Consider the following 21,791-nt stretch of genomic DNA (forward strand, 5'->3'; position numbering starts at 1 on the left):
TTTTATTTATTATAGGAAAACGATGTAACCTAGTTCTAAACTATGCTTGATTGTCTATGCTAATTTAAGGCAATTCTCTCTTTGTTTATCTAATTTATTCTGAGTTTATTGCTTCTAATTAACTGGCCATTGATTAGATGATATTTAATCTTGTGATTTGCTATTGAAATAGGGAATCATAGGGTAGATCCTGAATATTTCAGCATAGGTAAGTATAGAGATCGAAAAACTTGTACCTATGTAGTAATTAAATCATTGGTCTTATTGCTTTCTTGATTATTTAATTTGCATATTCTTGTGTAAATTGATGAACAAGAATAATTTCCAATTGACTATCGAAAAAGTCTGTTGGATGAATTAAGATTTGCTAATGAACAAAAAGAATTAAATTAAATTAGCTGAATAAGAAAAGCATAGTGAAGAATTAGGTGAAATCGATTTCCTATAAGTTTTCTTTCCCATTAATTTGATCTTCGAACGTCAGTTTTATTTCCTTTGCGTATTTCTCTTTGAGTCGATTTTAGTTTAAATTGCAACTATAAAAATCTTAGTGATTCCTCTAGATAAAATCGAGATTAGTATAATTTTGGTATTTGGCAAAAGTAAGGTACCAATCTCTGAGGAAGATACTCTTCTTATCACTTTATTATAAAACTACGATATTGTGCACTTGCAGTTTTGCACCGGTCACTAAGTTACAAAATTTCAACAACCACTAATGGTTCATAGAGTAAGAAATAGAAGATGTTGAAGGATTTGCTTGCAAGAATGATCATTATGAATGAGATGCATTTTCTCACCGTTGAGGAAAAAGACTTCCATAGATTTGTGCAGTATCTTAAACACTGATTTCCCATGCCTTCATGGTATATGATAATGTGAGATTATTTGAAGAGGCATGCCAAGGAGAAGACCTAGATGAAGGTGATGTTTATTACCATTGCCCCAAGAGTATCATTTACGATTAATAAATGGACATCCATACAGAATATGAGCTATATTTATATCACAGCCCACTTCATTGACAGTGAGTGGACATGGCATAAACAGATTATTAGGTTGAAACAAATTGAAGATAACAAGGGTTCATTCATTGGAAAGGAGATGGATGACTGTATAAAGGATTGGGGGTTTACCAAACTTTATATCATAGTTGACAATACCAGTACTAATGACACTGCGATAGATTGGTTCAAGCATAATACAATAGTAAAAGAGGATACAATTTGTGACAACGAGTTTATCCATATAAAATGTTGTGCTCATATTATCAATGTCATAATTACTGAGAGGTTGAAGGAGGTTGATAATTCAATTATCGAAGTCCGCAACCTTGTGAGGTACGTGAATGCATCCCCTTAAAGCCTTGGCAAGTTTAAGACTATAGCTGAACAACTTGAGATCCTATCTTCTAGAATGTTGAGCTTGGACATTCCCACTCAATGAAACTCCACATACACCATGTTGGATGTAGTGTAAAAGTACCAAAGAGCATTTGAGTGGATGGAGGTCGAGGATTGAGGCTTGAATATGCTTTGTTGGAGACTATAGGGGAGACAATGGCTCAGTGTGCCATGCACCGTTGATTCCCCAAATGTGAGGTACTTTGTTTAACTTTTGAAATTATTTGATGACAATTTAGTTCCAAAAATTATACTGTAAACTTGTACTTTGAGTAGCTATTGGGGCTTTATGATCACTTATTATAGAGTTGTGATGACGTTGTCAGTTGTTAAATGGCATGGCTATTGGGATGAAATCTAAATATAATAAATATTGGAGGGATGTTTAGAAGATAAACATATTATTATTTATGGCTACAATTCTTGACCCTCGATATAAGTAATGGCTATATAAGTTGGATTAGTGATGTCCTTGGTGATAAGAAGGCTAATCAGTTTATTAAAGTGTTGAAGAATGATAACAATGACTTATATAGCCATTACAACAATAATGGTTAGTCTTTAAGCCAAAGTGGTAGCCCCTCACAACTGACCAACTTGACATAGAAATGGTTCAATTGTTTTGATGTGAAGGTATTACCAAATCCAAACATCGAAGAATTTTATGCAGTGTAAGTTTAAGGTTGAATGTTATTTTATGGAAGATGTCGATGAAACTAGTGATACATTTCATATCACTAGGTTCATTCCACAAAGTTTTTGGTCCTCTCCCGAGTAGTCTAGGATGTGCTAGTCATTCTTATCACTACAGTTGCCTCTGAGTTAGTGTTTAGCACCAGAGGTTGTGTGTTGGATACTTATCGGAGTTCATTGGCTCTGACCAACATGGAGGCCTTCATTTGCACACAAAACTGGTTAAGTTCAATGCCTATTGGACTAGATACTATTGATGATACCGAGAGCTATAGGCTTGAATCCGATAACTTTATGCTTTTAGCCTTCATTTTTAAATGATAATTACATATTTTTAATGTTTAAATTATTTAAATTATAATTTTTATATTTTTGTAGGCATATTTGTGAACTCCAAGATAATTGCAAATGATTGAGATGATGACAACGTGGGATGTGATAACTTTTGAATTCCCCTCACTTTAGTGGGAGTGGTTGGTGTATTATATATTGTACAACAAATCATTTACAAGAGACAAATCATGTATGAGTTTATAATATTCAAGGTATTACAATAAATCTATTAAAGAGAGGAATCTATCAATAGTCAACTAGTGAAGGAGCACACTCTGTTATGGAAGGTTAGAGCGGGATCAATGAATAAGCAATTAAGTGCCACTATCGTTGGTATCATCTAACACTGCCCCCCCCCCCCCCCCCCCCCCTAAAAAAATGCTGAAGTGTGGGTTGGGTCCACATGTAAATTGGAACGAGAGGATAAAAACTAAGGAATGGAGAAGGTCTTAGTAAGGCAATAAGCTAGCTAAGCATTGATAAGTACATGATGAAGTTGAAGGACTTTGAGGGTAATCTTCTCTTTGATGAAGTGGACATCAATATCTATATGTTTTGTGCAATTATGAAAGATGGGATTAGTGACCATACAGGTGCCACTAATGTTGTCACACAAAAGCAAGGGAGGTTGCACAGGTGGTAAGCCAAGAAAACAAAGAATGTGTAGGAGCCATAAAACATCAGTACCAAGGGTAGCCAATGCATGATACTTCACCTTAGAGCTAGATCGAGAAACTATGCTTTGCTTCATAAAGGACCAAGAGATGAGATTAGGACCAAGGTAAATACATAATCCAGTCACAGAGCAGCAATAATCAGGGTCACTAGCTCAGTCAACATTTCTGAAGGCGTGAATAGTACAATCTTTCAAAGCCGAGAAGTTAAGTCCAAGCCCTAAGGTTCCTTTTACATAGCACAATAAGCATTTTGCAACACCTAAATGAGCAGTGTGAGAGGCATGCATAAATTGACATAATTTATCCATAGAATATGAGAGATCGGGCAGTGTGAGAGTGACGTATTGAAGAGCCTCCATTAGTTGCCGATACTCTTAATGGTCAGGGAGAAGATCGCTTTTTGAGTGAGACAATTTGAACCCAAGAGACATAGGGGTTTCAACTGGCTTGGATCCATCCGTTCCAAAATGACGAAGTAAGTTGGTGGCATAGGGCATTTGAGATAGCCATAAGGAAGAGTCGTTCAACTTTCATGCCAAGAAAGTAATGAAGATCACCAAGATGTTTGAAATTAAAGTATTGTTAGAGATTCTTAACAAGCCATTGGATCTCATAAGTGATGCTTCCAGTAAGAACGATGTCATCCACATAAATAAGAAGAATGAAAAGAGTATTGTTTTGATGATAGACAAAGGGATGCATAGTAGGGGACTTGAGAAAACTGAAATGACATAAGTGGGAGCTAAAGCATTGGTACCAAGCACGAGGAGTTTGCTTGAGACCTTATAATGATTTGTGTAGTCAACACATATAGGTAGGTCGATCCTTATCAACAAAGCCAGAGGTTGTGACATATAAACATATTAACTAAGAGTTCCATGAAGAAAATCATTATTCACATTAAGTTGATGAAGAGGTCAACCATGAGAAAGATCAAGAGAGATGATAAGTCGAATGGTCTCTTGTCGAACCATAGGGCTTAAAGTATCACCATAGTCATGGCCATAACGTTGGTAGTAGCCTTTAGCCATGAGTTGTGCTTTATAATGTTCAATAGACCCATTTGAATTGCACTTGATAAGGAAGACTCACATGTTACTAGGAATCTTTGGACTTTCAAAACAACGTAAAGAACCAAGTGAAGCTAGTAAGGCCATCCACAAATATAACATAGTAACAGTAGCCATCCACAAAGGTTATGGGTGAGGAACCACATACATCAAAATATATTGTATGTAAAATATGTAGTGGTTTCTCATTAACTAATTTAAGACTATATTTGGATATTGAGCTAAACTGAGCTGAGTTGAATTCTTTACAAGTAGTAGTGAATTGAAATCTTGGAATAAGTTATGTGGGACCTATCTAAGATGTGTTTTGATATTAAGATGAGTACTATTTAAGAGAAGTTAAGAAGGTATGGGGCCCACTAATGATTGTAAATTTGTTGTCATGATTGAATAATTAATTTATTAAATCCTTTATTAATAAATAACATAAATTCCCTCATGTAAAAAAATTACAACAAAATATTCCAAGCACTATAAACACAAATTTTCTTACTCTAAATTTATAAAAACAAAATAAAATAATTATTAATAAAATTACAACAGTACCATGCCTATATTTTATTTTATTATTTATTTATATAGTATTTAATTTGTTGTAAAAGAAATACATGTAAGGCGGAAGAAATTTTTTATTTTTTTTAGTTGCCAGCAAGTTGAGCATCACTTGATTCAACGCTAGAGACATTTGTCTCCCGCTCAAGCGGGCTCTCAGTCACTAGAAATGCATTGTGAATCTATTAATTGGGGAAAGAGAAATAGAGAGAGAAATTTAGTGGGCCCCGTGAAGTTATTTTTTGAGGAGAAAGAGAAAGAGGGAGAAAGTTAGGCTTTTCTTTTTGTTTTGTCTGTGGTTTCCACAAAGTCTCAAGTTGGAATAATCTAAGTGAAGACTCATGTGTGTTTGAATATTGGATGAAGTCTAAAATTGAGCTAAGTAGAGATGCTTCTAAGATCCAAACTAGCCCTAAATGGCAGTATCTTACTCTCTCTGAAAGGAAAATGTAAACAAAAGAAATTATCTAAAACTCTAGTAAAATGGATAAACTGGGTGCAAGAGAATGGAGCACTGAAGCTGAAGGGTAACCGAGCTAAGAGTGCCAAGTGCTTATTGAGCGGCTAATGCTTGCAAAACATTGAGAGTGACCATGAGAGCGTTGGGGACAGAAACCACATGGAATGGGATAGAGGCCATCCTCAAGGGGTCCACTTAGAAGAGTCTGCCTTGTCTTTAGATCCTTAGCATTATGCGTGAACACAAAGATACAATTATAATCATTGGTAAATTGTGCCACCAAAAGTAAATTTTTACAAAGATAAGGCACCACATATACATTATGAAGAGGAAGACTTCCAAAATCAGCTTGAAGAGTATAAGTCCCCACCTTGGAGAGATAAATTCCATCATCAATCATAACAGAGTTAGACCCACTGTAAGGGAACGTACCTTGAACAAGATTATCGTCAGGAGTCATATGTTTGGTGGCATCTGTGTCAGGGTACCATGCATCATCAAATCCATTGGAAATATGCATGGCAGCCATAGCATGCTACAACTAAGAGACAATTAAAGAATTAGGAGCCCTATGGTTATGGAAACCATATTTGAAGCAGGTAATCTGTTTGCCGCTACTACCACATCCATGGGAAGGTGAGTCTTAGATAGCATTATTATTGGTATATTGGGGTGTGGCGTTGTTGGGTCCACACCCTCCATAAGATCGACTAGCTCAAGTGTTTGAAGCCTGGCCACACCCCTAAGAATTTGAAGCAATAAAAGCAATTGGTGCTGGTGTAGCGGCGTCAGAAAGATGAAGTTCAAAGTCCAGCAAAAGACCTACCACATCATGAAGAGAAGATGCGTCTTTATGAGCATCAATAATGGGTTCATACTTAGATCCCAGCCCTCGAAGAACCCAGAAAACAAGGTCATCGTCATCAACAACCTTGTGAGCAGTAGCAAGTAGAAGAGCCAACATTTTGGCATACTCTAAATATTTAGCAACACTTTTTGACCCTTTCGTCATAGATTGAAGCTCAGTTTTGATGTGTTGAATTCGAGCCTGAGATTGAGACCCAAACTGGGTCTCAAAAGAATGCCAAAAGGCTAAAGAAGAGTCCTTACCAGCAACCAACAGAAGGACAGTATCAGAAAGTGAGCCAACCAATGATCATTTGATCAAGTTGGAACCATTTGCTTATGGGCTAGGTTTGCAATACCATCGATGGTTTTCAGAGGAATGAGAGTTGTCCCCATGACGAAACCGAGGAGATCATAACTACGCAATATAGGAAGCACCTGCATTTTCCAGATGAAATAGTTATTGCGATGGAGCTTGTGGGAGATGTCTTGGTGAATGGATTTAGCATTATGGGAGACTGAGGTGTTGGATTTAGCAATTATGACACTTTATCATTCCCTAAAACATCAAGACTGAAGTTGAGGAAGAAAACAAGGACAATGGATTGGATATTATAAAGAGCATAAACAATTTTTTCTATAAGAATATTGGGAAGCATGCAGTTTGGTTGTAACCACCTGGAACAATAAAAGCTACAGCAAACATGATGGTAACAATTAGAGCAGCCACTACTATACATGATGATGCTATGTCTTTCATCCATTTCTCCTCCTTTTTCATCATGTCCTCATGGTTCTTTGTAAAGAGTTGTCGGGGAGTTGAACCATCTTTCTTAGTACCTCCTTTAATCTTGGGATTGACAATTCTCTTCACCACCTGCATTTGCCAAAAAATGCTACCAAAATCATTTACATAACTGTGGGTAATATTAGCAAGGCAAAAAGTGTAACCTTACACAAAATGCTACAAAATTTAGTCCAAAGTGTGACATTGGAATAGTGTAGTCATCAACTCATTCACAGTTCTCATATCCTCACTAAGGCCAAAGTCTAGCTTGAATTAAATCTAATACGTGAATTACATTAAAAATATGATATATTAATTCAGGTGGAAAAAATTTACTTTCAAAGTAAATTTGCCAGCACACGACTCTAAATTAATGTGCTACTTAATCTCATTCGGAAAATCTCTCAATGATTGCATGTTGGTACGAATATGAACCAATATTCAAACGTTTTTTGTTTACATTTGAATGTATAGATTAGAAATACTAATTCCATAAAATTAGTATACATACCAATTGTATCATATTACACACCATCATTTAAAAACTAACAATGTATTATAAAATTTTAAAATTAGATATTAAAAGTTATATACAATGATAAAATTCATTTCTTCTTTTTTCTCTCCCACCGCAATTCTGTTGCAATGACTTAACATGCTCCATTTGTACCATCATCTCTCGCTGCACTTGCTCTTAGATTTCACCACGTATTCTTTCCACCTGGTCTCTCTGTTGGTCCTGCAAACGAGCCTCCAAATGAGATTGTCGCTCTAAGAGAGAATCTAACTCATGCTGTCTTGACCTTATACATTCATTCTCGCATCAAGTTGCTTCTAAATCTTTGGTAAGACTATTAATTTGTGAAATCGATGAGGTTAAGGAGGATGAACCAAAATGCTTGAAAGATCGTCCCAAGCCTCTTGCCATATTAGAATTGGGCCTGAGCACTTGTGTGAATATGTCTATATCTTTAGGAGAGGAATCCTCAAAAGCTGACTGCATCACCATCATTTTTCCTGCAATTTGAAAGAAAACACACAATAACTATCGTATTAAAAGAAATATAAATAAAAAATAAATTATTCACAAGTTGCTTAATTTATTTAACAAAATTAATACCACTTACATAATTATCTGCAGTGGCAGGATCTATCCATTCTTTAAGCTCATTAGTGTGAGCAGCAGCATAAACATGAATGAGAAAAAAGTTTTCAGGATTATCACGTTTCTAACAAAGTGACAATAACAATTTTAAAAAGATAATGTTAGTACTTAAATAAAATAATATCAAAAAAATAAATGAATTCTATAACTTTTTAATTACCATTTCATCAGCAAGATGGTGGAATGACCTTGAACAGACACGATGGAGGACAGTCAGAGTAGATCTATTCTGTGCATTTAAAGAACTTAAGTGCTACAAAATTAAGTAAAAATGTTAGTTGTAATATATATATATATATATATATATATATATATTATAGAATGAATATAAATGCAAATAATTAAAGGATATAAATCTAGAATACCTAGTTATCTGGAGTTGTGAAAAGATCACAACACTTTCTCTAATTATCTAACTTCACCTTCTGGAAAGGGGAGTACACAGCCTCATCCAACGTCTCAAATTTCTTGAAATGGTCATGACATCATCCCGTGTGGCATTGGAATAGGGTAGTCATCAACTCACTCACAGTTCTCAAATCCTCACTAAGGACAAAGACCAGGTTGAATTAAATCTAATAAGTCAATTGCGTAAAAAATATGATATAATAAATTAGGTAACAAAATGTACTTTCAAATTAAATTCACCAGCACAAGACTCTAAATGTACTACTTAATCTCATTCGGAAAATCTCATAATGATTCCATGTTGGTTCGAATATGAATCAATAATCAAACGTTTTTTTATTTACATTCGAATGTATAGATTAGAAATACTAATTTCATAAAATTATTATACATACCAATTGTATCATACTATACACCATCATTTAACAACTAACAATGTCTTCTAAAGTTGCAAAATTAGATATTAAAAGTTATATACATTGATAAAATTCATTTCTCCTTCTTTTCTCGCCCATCACAATTCTGTTGCAATGTCATACCATGCTCCATTTGTACCATCATCTCTCGTTGCACTTGCTCTTGGACTTCACCGCATATTCTTACCTCCCAGTCTCTCTGTTGGTCCTGCAAACACGTCTCTAATTGAGACTATCGCTCTAAGAAAGAATCTAACTCTTGTTGTCTTGACCTTATACATTCATTCTTGCATCAAGTAACTTCTAAATCTATGGTAAATTTATTACTTTGTGCAATCGATGAGTTGAGGAAGATGAACCGGAATGCTTGAAAGATCGTCCCAAGCCTCTTGCCATACTAGACTAGGACCAGAGCACTTGCGTGAATATGTCTATATCATTAGGAGAGGATTCCCCAAAAACTAATTGCATCTCCATCATTTTTTCTGCAATTTGAAAGAAAACACACAATAAATAACATATTAAAAGAAATATAAATAAAAAATAAATTATTCACATGTTGCATAATTTATTTACCAAAATTAATACCACTTACACAATTATCTGCAGTGGCAGGATCTATCCATTCACTACGCTCATTAGTGCAAGCAGCAGCATAGATATGAATAAGGGAAAAGCTTTCAGGATTATCACGTTTAAAAAAAAGCGACATTAACAATTTTAAAAAGATAGCGTTAATACCTAAATAAAATAATATCAGAAAAATAAAAGAATTCTATAATTTTTTAATTACCATTTTATCTGCAAGACGGTGACAAGACCTTGAACCGACACGACGAAGGACAGTCAGAGCGGATCTATTGTGGGCATTTGTAGAACTTAAGTGGTACAAAATTAAGTAAAAATGTTAATTGTAATATATATACATATATATAATATAGAATGAATATAAATGTAAATAATTAAAAGATATAAATCTAGAATACTTAATAATCTCAAACTGTGAAAAGATCACAACACTTTCTCTAATTATCTAACTTCATATGCTGGAAAGGGGACTGCACAGCCTCATCCAACATCTCAAACTTTTGAAAATTGTCATGACATCATCCCGTGTGGCATTGGAATAGTGCACTCATCCACTCATTCACAGTTCTCAAATCCTCAATAAGGCCAAAGTCCAGGTTGAATTAAATCTAATAAGTGAATTGCGTTAAAAATATGATATATTAAATTAGGTAAAAAAATGTACTTTCAAATTAAATTCACCAGCAGACGACTCTAAATGTGATACTCAATCTCATTCGGAAAAGCTTGCAATGATTCCATGTTAGTTCGAAAATGAACGAATATTCACGATGAGGTTGTACTGTCGCTCTAAGAGAGAATGTAACTCTTGTTGTCTTGACCTTATATATTCATTCTCGCATCAAGTAGCTTCTAAATTTTTGGTAAGATTATTAATTTGTGCAATCAATGAGGTTGAGGAGGATGAACTGAAATGCTTGAAAAATCATCCCAAGCCTCTTGCCATACTAGACTTGGGCTTGAGCACTTGCGTGAATATGCCTAAATCATTAGGAGAGGATTCCCCAAAAGCTGACTACATCTCCATCATTTTTCCTGAAATTTGAAAGAAAACACACAATAAATAACGTATTAAAATAAATATAAATAAAAAATAAATTATTCACATGTTGCATAATTTATTTGACAAAATTAATACCACTTACATAATTATCTGCAGTGGCAGGATCTATCCATTCACTATGCTCATTAGAGTGAGCAGCAGTATAGACATGAATGATGGAAAAGTTTTCAGGATTATCACGTTTCTAACACAGCGACATTAACAATTTTACAAAGATAATGTTACTACTTATATAAAATAATATCAGAAAAATAAATGAATTATATAATTTTTTAATTACCATTTTATCAGCAAGACGGCGGAATGACTTTGAACTGCCACGATGGAGGACAATCAGAGCAGATCTTTTCTATGCATTTGTAGAACTTCAGTGCTACAAAATTAAGTAAAAATGTTTAATTTTAATATAGAACAAATATAAATGTGAATAATTAAAGGATATAAATCTAGAATACCTAGTAATCTGAAGTTGTGAAAAGATCACAACACTTTCTCTAATTATCTAACTTCATCTGGTGGAAAGGCGAGTGCACAACCTCATCCAAGGTCTCAAACTTCTTGAAATGGTCATGACATCATCTCGTGTGGCATTGTAATAGTGTACTCATCAACTCATTCACAGTTCTCAAATTCTCACTAAGGCCAAAGTCCAGGTTGAATTAAATCTAATAAGTGAATTGCATTAAAAATATGATATATTAAATTAGGTGAAAAAAATGTACTTTCAAATTAAATTCACCAGAACACGACTCTAAATGTGCTACTTAGTCCCATTCGAAAATCTCACAATGATTCCATGTTGGTTCGAAAATGAACGAATATTCAAATATTTTTTATTTACATTCGAATGTATAGATTAGAAATTCTAATTTCATAAAATTAGTATACATACCAATTGTATCATAATATACACCATCATTTAACGACTAACAATGTCTTATAAAGTTTCAAAATGAGATATTACAAGTTATATACATTAATAAAATTCATTTCTTCTTCTTTTCTCGCCCACTGCAATTCTATTGCGATGACATAACACGCCCCATTCGTACCATCATCTCTCACTGCACTTGCTCTTGGACTTCACCCCATTTTCTTTTCTCCCAGTTTCTCTGTTGGTCCTGCAAACGTGTCTCTAAATGAGACTGTCCCTCTAAGAGAGAAACTAACTCTTGCTGTCTTGACCTTATACATTCATTCTCGCATCAAGTAGCTTCTAAATCTTTGGTAAAATGATTAATTTGTGCAAGCGATGAGGTTCAGGAGGATGAACCGGAATGCTTGAAAGATTGTCCCAAGTCTCTTGCCATACTATATTTGGGCCTGAGCACTTGCGTGAATATGTCTATATCATTAGGAGAGGATTCCCCAAACGCTGACTCCATCTCCATCATTTTTCCTGCAATTTGAAGGAAAACACACAATAAGTAACGTATTAAAAGAAATATAAATAAAAAAATAAATTATTCACATGTTGCATAATTTATTTAACAAAATTAATACCACTTACATAATTATCTGCAGTGGCAAGATTTATCTATTTACTACACTCATTAGTGTGAGCAGCAGCATAGACATGAATGATGGAAAAGTTTTCAGGATTATCACGTTTCTAAGAAAGCGACATTAACAATTTTAACAAGATATTGTTAGTACTTAAATAATACAATATCAGAAAAATAAATGAATTCTATAATTTTTGAATTACGATTTTATCAGCAACACGGTGGAATGACCTTGAACGGACACGATGGTGGACAGTCAGAGCAGATCTATTCTGCGCATTTGTAGAACTTAAGTGCTACAAAATTAGATAAAAATGTTAATTGTAATATATATATATATATAATATAGAATGAAAATAAATGTAAATAATTAAAGGATATAAATCTAGAATACCTAATCATCTAGAGTTGTGAAAAGATCACAACAATTTCTCTAATTATCTAATTTCATCTGCTGGAAAGGGGACTGCACAGCCTCATCCAACGTCTCAAACTTTTTGAAATGGTCATGACATCATCCCCTGTAGCATTGGAATAGTGTAGTCGTCAACTCATTCATAGTTCTCAAATTCTCACTAAGGCCAAAGTCCAAGTTGAAAAAAAATCTAATAAGTGAATTACGTTAAAAATATGATATATTAATTCTTGTGAAAAATATGTACTTTCAAAGTAAATTCACCAGCACATGACTCTAAATGTGCTACTTTATCTCATTCAAACAATCTCGCAATGATTGCATGTTGGTTCGAATATGAACCAATATTCAAACGTTTTTTATTTATGTTCGAATGTATAGATCAGAAATACTAATTTCATAAAATTAGTATACATACCAATTGTATCATATTACACACCATCATTTAACAACTAACAATGTCTTATAAAGTTTCAAAATTAGATATGAAACGTTATATACATTGATAAAATTCATTCCTTCTTCTTTTCTCACCCACTGCAATTCAGTTGCGATGACATAACACGCCCCATTTGTACCATCATCTCTCGCTGTACTTGCTCTTGGACTTCTCCGCGTATTCTTTCCTCCCGGTCTCTCTGTTGGTCCTGCAAATGCATCTCTGAATGAGACTGTCACTCTAAGAGAGAATCTAACTCTTTTTGTCTTGACCTTATACATTCATTCTCGCATCAAGTAGCTTCTAAATTTTTGGTAAGATTATTAATTTGTGCAATCGATGAGGTTGAGGAGGATGAACCAAAATGCTTGAAAAATCGTCCCAAGCCTCTTGCCATACTAGACTTGGGCCTGAGCACTTGCGTGAATATGTCTAAATCATTAGGAGAGGATTCCCCAAAAGCTGACTGCATCTCCATCATTTTTCCTGCAATTTGAAAGAAAACACACAATAAATAACATATTAAAAGAAATATAAATAAAAAATAAATTATTCACATGTTGCATAATTTATTTAACAAAATTAATACCACTTACATAATTATCTGCAGTGGCATGATCTATCTATTCACTATGCTCATTAGTGTGAGCAGCAACATAGACATGAATGATGGAAAAGTTTTCAGGATTATCACATTTCTAACAAAGTGACATTAACAATTTTACAAAGATAATGTTAGTACTTATATAAAATAATATCAGAAAAATAAATGAATTCTATAATTTTTTAATTACCATTTTATCAGCAAGACGGTGGAATGACTTTGAAACGACACGATGGAGGACAATCAGAGCAGATCTTTTATGTGCATTTGTAGAACTTCAGTGCTACAAAATTAAGTAAAAATGTTTAATTTTAATATATATATTTATATATATAATATAGAACGAATATAAATGTAAATAATTAAAGGATATAAATCTAAAATACCTAGTAATCTGGAGTTGTAAAAAGATCGCAACACTTTCTCTAATTATCTAACTTCATCTGCTGGAAAGGTGAATGCACAACCTCATCCAAGGTCTCAAACTTCTTGAAATGGTCATGACATCATCTCGTGTGGCATTGTAATAGTGTACTCATCAACTCATTCACAGTTCTCAAATCCTCACTAAGGCCAAAGTCCAGGTTGAATTAAATCTAATAAGTGAATTGCGTTAAAAATATGATATATTAAATTAGGTGAAAAAAATGTACTTTCAAATTAAATTCACGAGCACACGACTCTAAATGTGCTACTTAAATCTCATTCGGAAAATCTCGCGATGATTCCATGCTGGTTCGAAAATGATCCTATATTCAAACATTTTTTATTTACATTCGAATGTATAGATCAAAAATTCTAATTTCATAAAATTAGTATACATACCAATTGTATCATAATACACACAATCATTTAACGACTAACAATGTCTTATAAAGTTTCAAAATGAGATATTACATGTTATATACATTGATAAAATTCATTTCTTCTTCTTTTCTTGCCCACCGCAATTCTATTGCGATGACATAACACGCCCCATTTGTACCATCATCTCCCGCTGCACTTGCTCTTAGACTTCACTACATATTCTTTCTTCCCGGTCTCTCTGTTGGTCTTGCAAATGCATCTCTAAATGAGACTGTTGCTCTAAGAGAGAATCTAACTCTTGCTGTCTTGACCTTATACATTCATTCTCGCATCAAGTAGCTTCTAAATTTTTGGTAAGATTATTAATTTGTGCAATCGATGAGGTTGAGGAGGATGAACTGGAATGCTTGAAAAATCGTCCCAAGCCTCTTGCCATACTCGACTTGGGCCTGAGCACTTGCGTGAATATGTCTAAATCATTAGGAGAGGATTCCCCAAAAGCTAACTGCATCTCCATCATTTTTCTAGCAATTTGAAAGAAAAACACACAATAAATAACGTATTAAAAGAAATATAAATAAAAAATAAATTATTCACATGTTGCATAATTTATTTAAGAAAATTATTACCACTTACATAATTATCTGCAATGACAGGATTTATCCATTCACTATGCTTTTTAGTGTGAGCAGCAGCATAGATATGAATGAGGGAAAAGTTTTACGGATTATCACGTTTCTAAGAAAGCGACATTAACAATTTTAAAAAGATAATGTTAGTACTTAAATAAAACATTATCAGAAAAATAAATAAATTCTATAATTTTTTAATTAGCATTTTATAAGCAAGACGGTGGAATGACCTTGAACTAACACGATAGTGGACAGTCAGAGTGGATCTATTCTGTGCATTTGTAGAACTTAAGTGCTACAAAATTAAGTAAAAATGTTAATCGTAATATATATATATATATATATATATAATATAGAAAGAATATGAATGCAAATAATTAAAGGATATAAATCTAGAATACCTAATAATCTGGCATTGTGAAAGGATTACAACACTTTTTCTAATTATCTAACTTCATCTGCTAGAAAGGGGACTGCACAGCCGCATCCAACGTCTCAAACTTCTTAAAATGGTCATGACATCATCCCGTGTAACATTGGAATAGTGTAGTCATTAACTCATTCACAGTTCTCAAATCCTCACTAAGGTCAAAGTCCAGGTTGAGTTAATCCTAATAAGTGAATTACATTAAAAATATGATATGTTAATCTCGGTGAAAAAAATTTACTTTCAAAGTAAATTCACCAGCACACGAGTCTAAATGTGCTACTTAATCTCATTCGGAAAATCTCGCAATGATTGCACATAAAATGGAACATATACTCCGACTACTATGTCAATATTGGAGGAAAGCGGTGCTGCACTACCATCGACTCCTCAAGTGGAATTATCAGGAATGGTGACGTTGAGATTTCCATACCTTATATTTTTCTCAAAAGAGATGCCACATGTATAGCCACGACGACGATGAATGGATGCATCAACTAATAGATAATAGTATAATTATAGTTATATAGTTATTGAGACAAAATTATTAATATATAATTAATTATCAATGACATTTTCTTACTAGTAGGTGTCAACTGGTTGTCGTTCTCTTGCGTGTAAACTTGATCTTTAGGAGCAGATTCCTCAGGTGGGGAGTCCTCAATGGATTCGAGACTTGGTGGAGGAGGCAAATTTCTTCGTTGTCGTTTTGGCGACATCCTTAAAAATGATTAATTATATTAAAGAAAATTAATTAGACGAAATTATGAAAAGTATAACACAAAATATTTAGTACTTTTATTTTTCATATTTGGATGTATTTTTCATGCTTGTTTTAGAATCTCCCTCAATAATATTTTCGCCATCATTATCAACCTATTCTTCGTCCTCCTTATCCACTTCTTCCCCAGATTCTTCTTCATCTTCTTCTTCTTCGTCCTCATTTACTTGAATTAAATGATCATTTAATATGAACGGGTTAAGATGGACGGGTGAGACATCATCTCTACATAAAGGGAGCAACTCGAGTGCATCGAGGTGAACAAACAAGTTAATACCCTCTCCATCTTCCCGGTAGGCCTTTAAAATCGAAGTGTCATCTTCATCTTCATTGTTCTCATAATCTGCACTCGTTCTTGCATCATATATATTTAGAGGGACAAATTTTTGTACTACTCGCCAAGTTATCTCTCCACTATCTTCATCAGTGCTTTTCATTGGATAATCAAGTAATAGACTTGGGTATCTTGACAAGCCAATATGAATGGATCATCTTCATACAATTTAGATGCAGTATTGACACTCATAAAGTGACTATCCCTATGTATTGAAATCTGACCACTGCCAAGATTCCACCAATCACATATAAAGACATATGTTACAGATCCACCCATATATTTCATTCTAATAATATCACATATAACACTATAATAGTCAATATCATTTGTTCCATGACTCCCATCGATCAACACACCACAATTTTGAGTCTTTCTATTATGTCCATGGTCCAGAGTATGGAATTTATAATCTCGAACCATGCATGCAATTTATTAAAGTGCTTGATTTGAGGGACCACAAGTCAATGCATACAATTCAAGAGAAATTGATTTGGGATCATGAGCACGTTGTTCCAAAATTTAACAATTGAAATAGTATATACTTATTAAAAGTTATCTAGAATTAAAAGTTTCAAAATCTAACATATATATAATTTTAGTTCACACACATTGTTCAAACCATCTAGGAAATTCTTCCTCATGTCTTGCCTCTATATTCTCTACGCCTTCTGTCCTAAGTTTGTCCATGTGCTCACTGTATATAGGTGTAAAAGAATATTATTTTGAGCACAAAATTTAGTATTCAACTTTTGAAACTAGAATTATTCAAAGCATGTAATGACATACCTGAGATAGTCATCAATCTCTCGGCAATTATTTAGCACATACCACCGAACTTTACCAAATTCTCCATCAATTAAATCGTAACCCGTTTGTGCACCCAAGGGTTGTACATTCTGAGAAAACACTAATGGCTCACAAAGAGCAACAAGATCAGCATTTTGCTCTCGACGATTAAATCATGTCTCAACACCTTGAAGATATAGAGAGCAAAATGTTAACCATTCATCGTGTATATAGGCCTCTATTATTGAACCCTCAGCTCTGGCTTTATTTCCAATAGTGCACTTTAGTAGACCCAAATATATCTCAATTTACTACCCAAGCACACAAATCCTTAAAAAACATGCAAAGTTTCGATATGACGACACATACATTAGATGTAAGCTTCCCACGAATTCTCACCAGTAATAACTTATGTAAAAATACGTGACAGTCATGACTTTTCAATCCACTAATTTTTTAGTCATCAGGGCTCACACATCTACCGATATTTGAAGCATAACCATTTGACAACTTCACACCTTGCAACCATTTGCATAAGTCCATCATCTCCTCCCTCATTATCGTAAAACATTCATGCGGGATGACTACCCTATTGCCTTCCACCTGTAAATATAGATTATGTTTAATTCTCATTCTCTCAATATCTTTCCTCATCTTGATCGTGTCCTTCATCTTTTTTTTAATGCTCATTAATGTACCCAGTATATTATCAGAGATATTCTTCCCTATGTACATTACATCCAAATTATGTCGCAACATATTAATAATATCACATATTTATGCTAAATCAGTTGATGTGTTTGATATAATGTTATTTTAGACAACTTATTAAGAACATAATATATTCTTAACATCTAATAACAATTCTTGGGAATTAATTTTTACATTTTTAACAAATTTGAAATTACTAAAAATGTTAATGTTGTTACTAATATTATTACTTATAGTTAATAAAAAAAAAATAATAGTTTCATTAATATTTAATTCCATTGCTTTATACTTTAATAATTTATCCAATATTATTAACACTATTTCATAAGTTATAAAATTCGTAATAAATTGGTTTATTTAAAATTACTAATATGATGTCCACATTTAGAAATAAAACATTATATATTTAATTAACAAGGAACAAATTAATATATAACATAGAAATTTGGCTATAATTAATAAAACTAACAACAACAATATACTATATATTATAATACATACTATAAAATATAATATTTTATATTATATTAACTATATATAATATATGTTATATATATAATATACCATATAATACATTATATATATATACTTTTTTTTTTGGAAGATGGGAATTTCATATTAATACTACAAGCATAGTAGGTTACAAATGCATTGAGGATAATCCTCTACAAGAACAGACTCATCACCAAGCTCCAAAGAGCTTTTAGCTAGGGTGTGTGCCACTACATTGATTTGCCTAGGTACATGCCTAAAAGACCAAGTATGGTAGGAAAGCAAAAGTTTCTTTATGTCAAGGAAGATCAGGCCTGCAGTACTCCAGTCCTCAGTACCACTGTTAATCCCACTGACCACTAGCTTAGAGTCCCCTTCAAAAATGACATTATGGAGACCAAGTTCTAGACCCAACTGCACAGCTCGCAAGGCAGCCAAAGCTTCTCCTAGAAGAGGATCAAGGAAGGAGTTTTTAGGACTTCTAAGGGTGGTTGTGACTAGGCCATCCCAATCTCTGACTGCCACTCCAATTCCCACCATGCAGTTCACCTTGTCAATGGCTGCATCCCAGTTTATTTTGTAGAAATCTGTAGGAGGCTTGCACCACACAACTGGTGCCTGAGTTGGAAAAGGTTGCTTCTTTGGTTGACTGTTGAGCTCTTCCACTTCACTCTTTCTCAATGAGACAGACTTGGAGACCTGTAAAGGAGAGATGAAGCTAGATTCGAAAACAAACTTGTTCCTCCTATTCCACAATTCAGTGGCTGTAAGAGCCAGTTCCACATGTTCCTCAGCAGGGAGAAGAGAAAGCTGGTCTGCCAGTAGTTCATGGTATGGTTGTTCCTCTGACCTGCATTTTTGGAGTCTTCTCGAGCCATAGCTCCAAACATCCTGGGCTGCCGTGTATGACCATAGAACATGAGCTGTGGTCTCTGGAAAGGAGTGACAGATGGGACATAAAGGAGATTCAACAATCCTCCTTCTAAACAAATTTGCTTTGGTGGGAAGGATGTCCTTTGCAGCTCTCAATAGGAACATTTTAACTTTGCTTGGCACTTTAAGCTTCCACAGCTGCTTCCAAAGGGCCCCATGGGTAGGAGGTCGAGATCCCTGTCCATGCCTGCTATCATTCATGGAAACCTGTAGATGGTAAGCTGATTTTACTGTGAACATGCCATTTGTGGTGCACCTCCAGGTTAGTCTATCACTGCTAGTGCAAGGACTTATGTGTAGCTTGGATATGACTGCTGCTTCCTCAGGGATGAAGACATCTTGTATGAGAGCCAGGTTCCAGGAGTAAGTATCTTGATCTATTAGAGAGTTCACAGTAACTCCTGAACTGAGAATCTTGAGAGGAGATTGGACCTTGAAAGAAGTAGGGGTAAGCAGCCAGCAGTCTGACCAAACCCTCACTGAGTTGCCATTTCCAATCTTCCAGAGGAGGCCTTCAGCCAAAAATGGCCTGGCTACTGTTATACTTTTCCATACAAAGGAATCACTTCCTCTGACTTTAGCCGAGAGAAAATCACCAGAGGGAAAGTAGTTGGCTTTTAGAACCTTGGAGGCAAGGGATTGGGTGTTGATGAGAAGCCTCCACCCTTGCTTGGCTAGCATGGCTTTATTGAAGTCTTCAAAGTCTCTGAAACCTAGGCCCCCATCTTGCTTGCCCTTTCCAATTCCTTTCCAACTAAGCCAGTGCATTTTAGATTTTTGGTTATTTATCCCCCACCAGAAAGATTGCATCAGCTTGTTTATGTTTCCCAGGATTCCTTTGGGAATTAGGAAGATTCCCATGCAATATGTGGGAATGGATTGAATGACTGATTTTAGCAAGACTTCTTTCCCGGCTGAGGACAAGAGGTTTGTTTTCCAATTGTTCATCTGAGCCTTGATTCTATCCAAGATAGGATTAAAAGCTCTGCCCTTGTTTTTTCCAACAGAAGAAGGTAGTCTTAGGTACTTCTCAAAAGGACCAGATGCCTTCATACCTGCCAAGTTCAGAATGGAAGTTTGGGCTACTTGGCTTGTGTTCTTGCTGAAGTAAATTGAAGACTTATCCAGGTTGAGCCTCTGACCAGAGCTTGCTTCATAAGAATTGAGTATGAGCTGAAGTTTGGTCCATTCCTGTTGATCTGCCTTGCAGAAGACCATACTATCGTCTGCAAAAACTAAGTGATTGACTGTTATAGAGCCTCTTGAAAGAGGGAAACCAGAGATGGAGCCTTGCTGTTCAGCCAAGTTTAGAGCCAAGGAAAGCACTTCTGAGCATAGGATAAATAAATATGGGGAAAGGGGGTCTCCTTGTCATATTCCTCTTGAGGGTTTGAAAGAAGGTTGAGGGATGCCATTGACTAGGATTGAGTAAGTCATTGTTCCTATCCACTGCATGATCAGATCAGTCCACTCTCTGTCAAAGCCCATTTGCTGAAGCACTTGATGAATGAAGGACCACTCTAGTCTATCATAGGCCTTGCTCATATCAAGCATGAGGGCCATGTAGGCTTCTCTACCATTCTTCCTTCTGTTTTGCATTGAGTGAAGGAGTTCATACGCAACAATAGTGTTATCTAAGATCATTCTTCCTGGAACAAAAGCACTTTGGGTGTCTGATATTAGCTTTGGCAAGATGGTCTTTAACCTGTTTGCAAGGACCTTAGCTATGATCTTGTAGTACACATTACAAAGGCTAATTGGCCTATAATCAGTGACCTTCCTAGGGGAATTCTTCTTTGGAATGAGGGTTATGAAAGTGTGATTGATAGCTTGAAACCCAGCCTTAGTGTTAAGGTGCTCTAGTACTGCATCTGTTACATCTTTGCCAACCGTGAGCCAGTGGCTTTGGAAGAAAATTGCTGGAAAACCATCTGGGCCGGGTGAGCCCAGTGGATTCATTTCATGTATAGCCAGCTCAATCTCCTCTCTGGTGTATGCCTTAGTAAGGGATAGATTCATTTCAAGGGTGACCGTGGTATTGAGGACTTCCATTATGGAGTTGGAAACATTGGGATTGGAGGATGTGAAGAGGTCCATAAACACAGCTTGGAATTCAGACCCTATGTCCTCAGGGGATGTCAAAATCTGGCCCTCCTCGGTGTGGAGTTTCTGAATTATATTCTTCTGTTTTCTAACCGAGGCACACTTGTGGAAGTATTTGGTGTTCCTGTCACCATCTTGGAGCCACCTTTGTTTGGCTCTTTGCCTCCATTTCAGGTCAGTCTGCTCTAGTGAGGAATTCAACTCCTTTTGTAAGGATTTGATTAGATCATTATCCAGACCAGTATTGGAAGCCTGCAGGGTTCTCAAGAATTCATTCTTATGGGTCAATTCCTGCTGGTGAGCTTTCCTGTTGATGTTATTCCACTCTCTTAATTGGAATCTGCATCTCTCAAGACTC

The 21,791-nt window shown here is 35.0% G+C and overlaps 1 protein-coding gene across 1 annotated transcript; it reads right to left on the reverse strand.

The window, feature by feature from the left end:
* Positions 1–16,166: 16,166 nt before the first annotated feature.
* On the reverse strand, positions 16,167–20,548 carry LOC122293732. Its single transcript, XM_043102223.1, has 2 exons — positions 18,550–20,548; positions 16,167–16,414 (listed from the first exon to the last, which is right to left on the reverse strand). Exons 1-2 carry the CDS (start codon positions 20,546–20,548, stop codon positions 16,167–16,169), a joined length of 2,247 nt encoding a protein of 748 aa, XP_042958157.1.
* Between the last annotated feature and the right edge of the window lie 1,243 nt (positions 20,549–21,791).

Source organism: Carya illinoinensis, chromosome 14 (assembly GCF_018687715.1).
Source record: "Carya illinoinensis cultivar Pawnee chromosome 14, C.illinoinensisPawnee_v1, whole genome shotgun sequence".
Lineage (NCBI taxonomy): Eukaryota > Viridiplantae > Streptophyta > Magnoliopsida > Fagales > Juglandaceae > Carya > Carya illinoinensis.

Bases quoted from the DNA above. Each gene is read 5' to 3' on its own strand.
- LOC122293732 (XM_043102223.1), bottom strand. From the start codon at position 20,548: ATGGTCTTCTGCAAGGCAGATCAACAGGAATGGACCAAACTTCAGCTC. The intron at 16,415-18,549 runs GTAACCTACTAT...GAACGAGTGCAG, and splicing joins GGATTATCCTCAATGCATTT to ATTATGAGAACAATGAAGAT.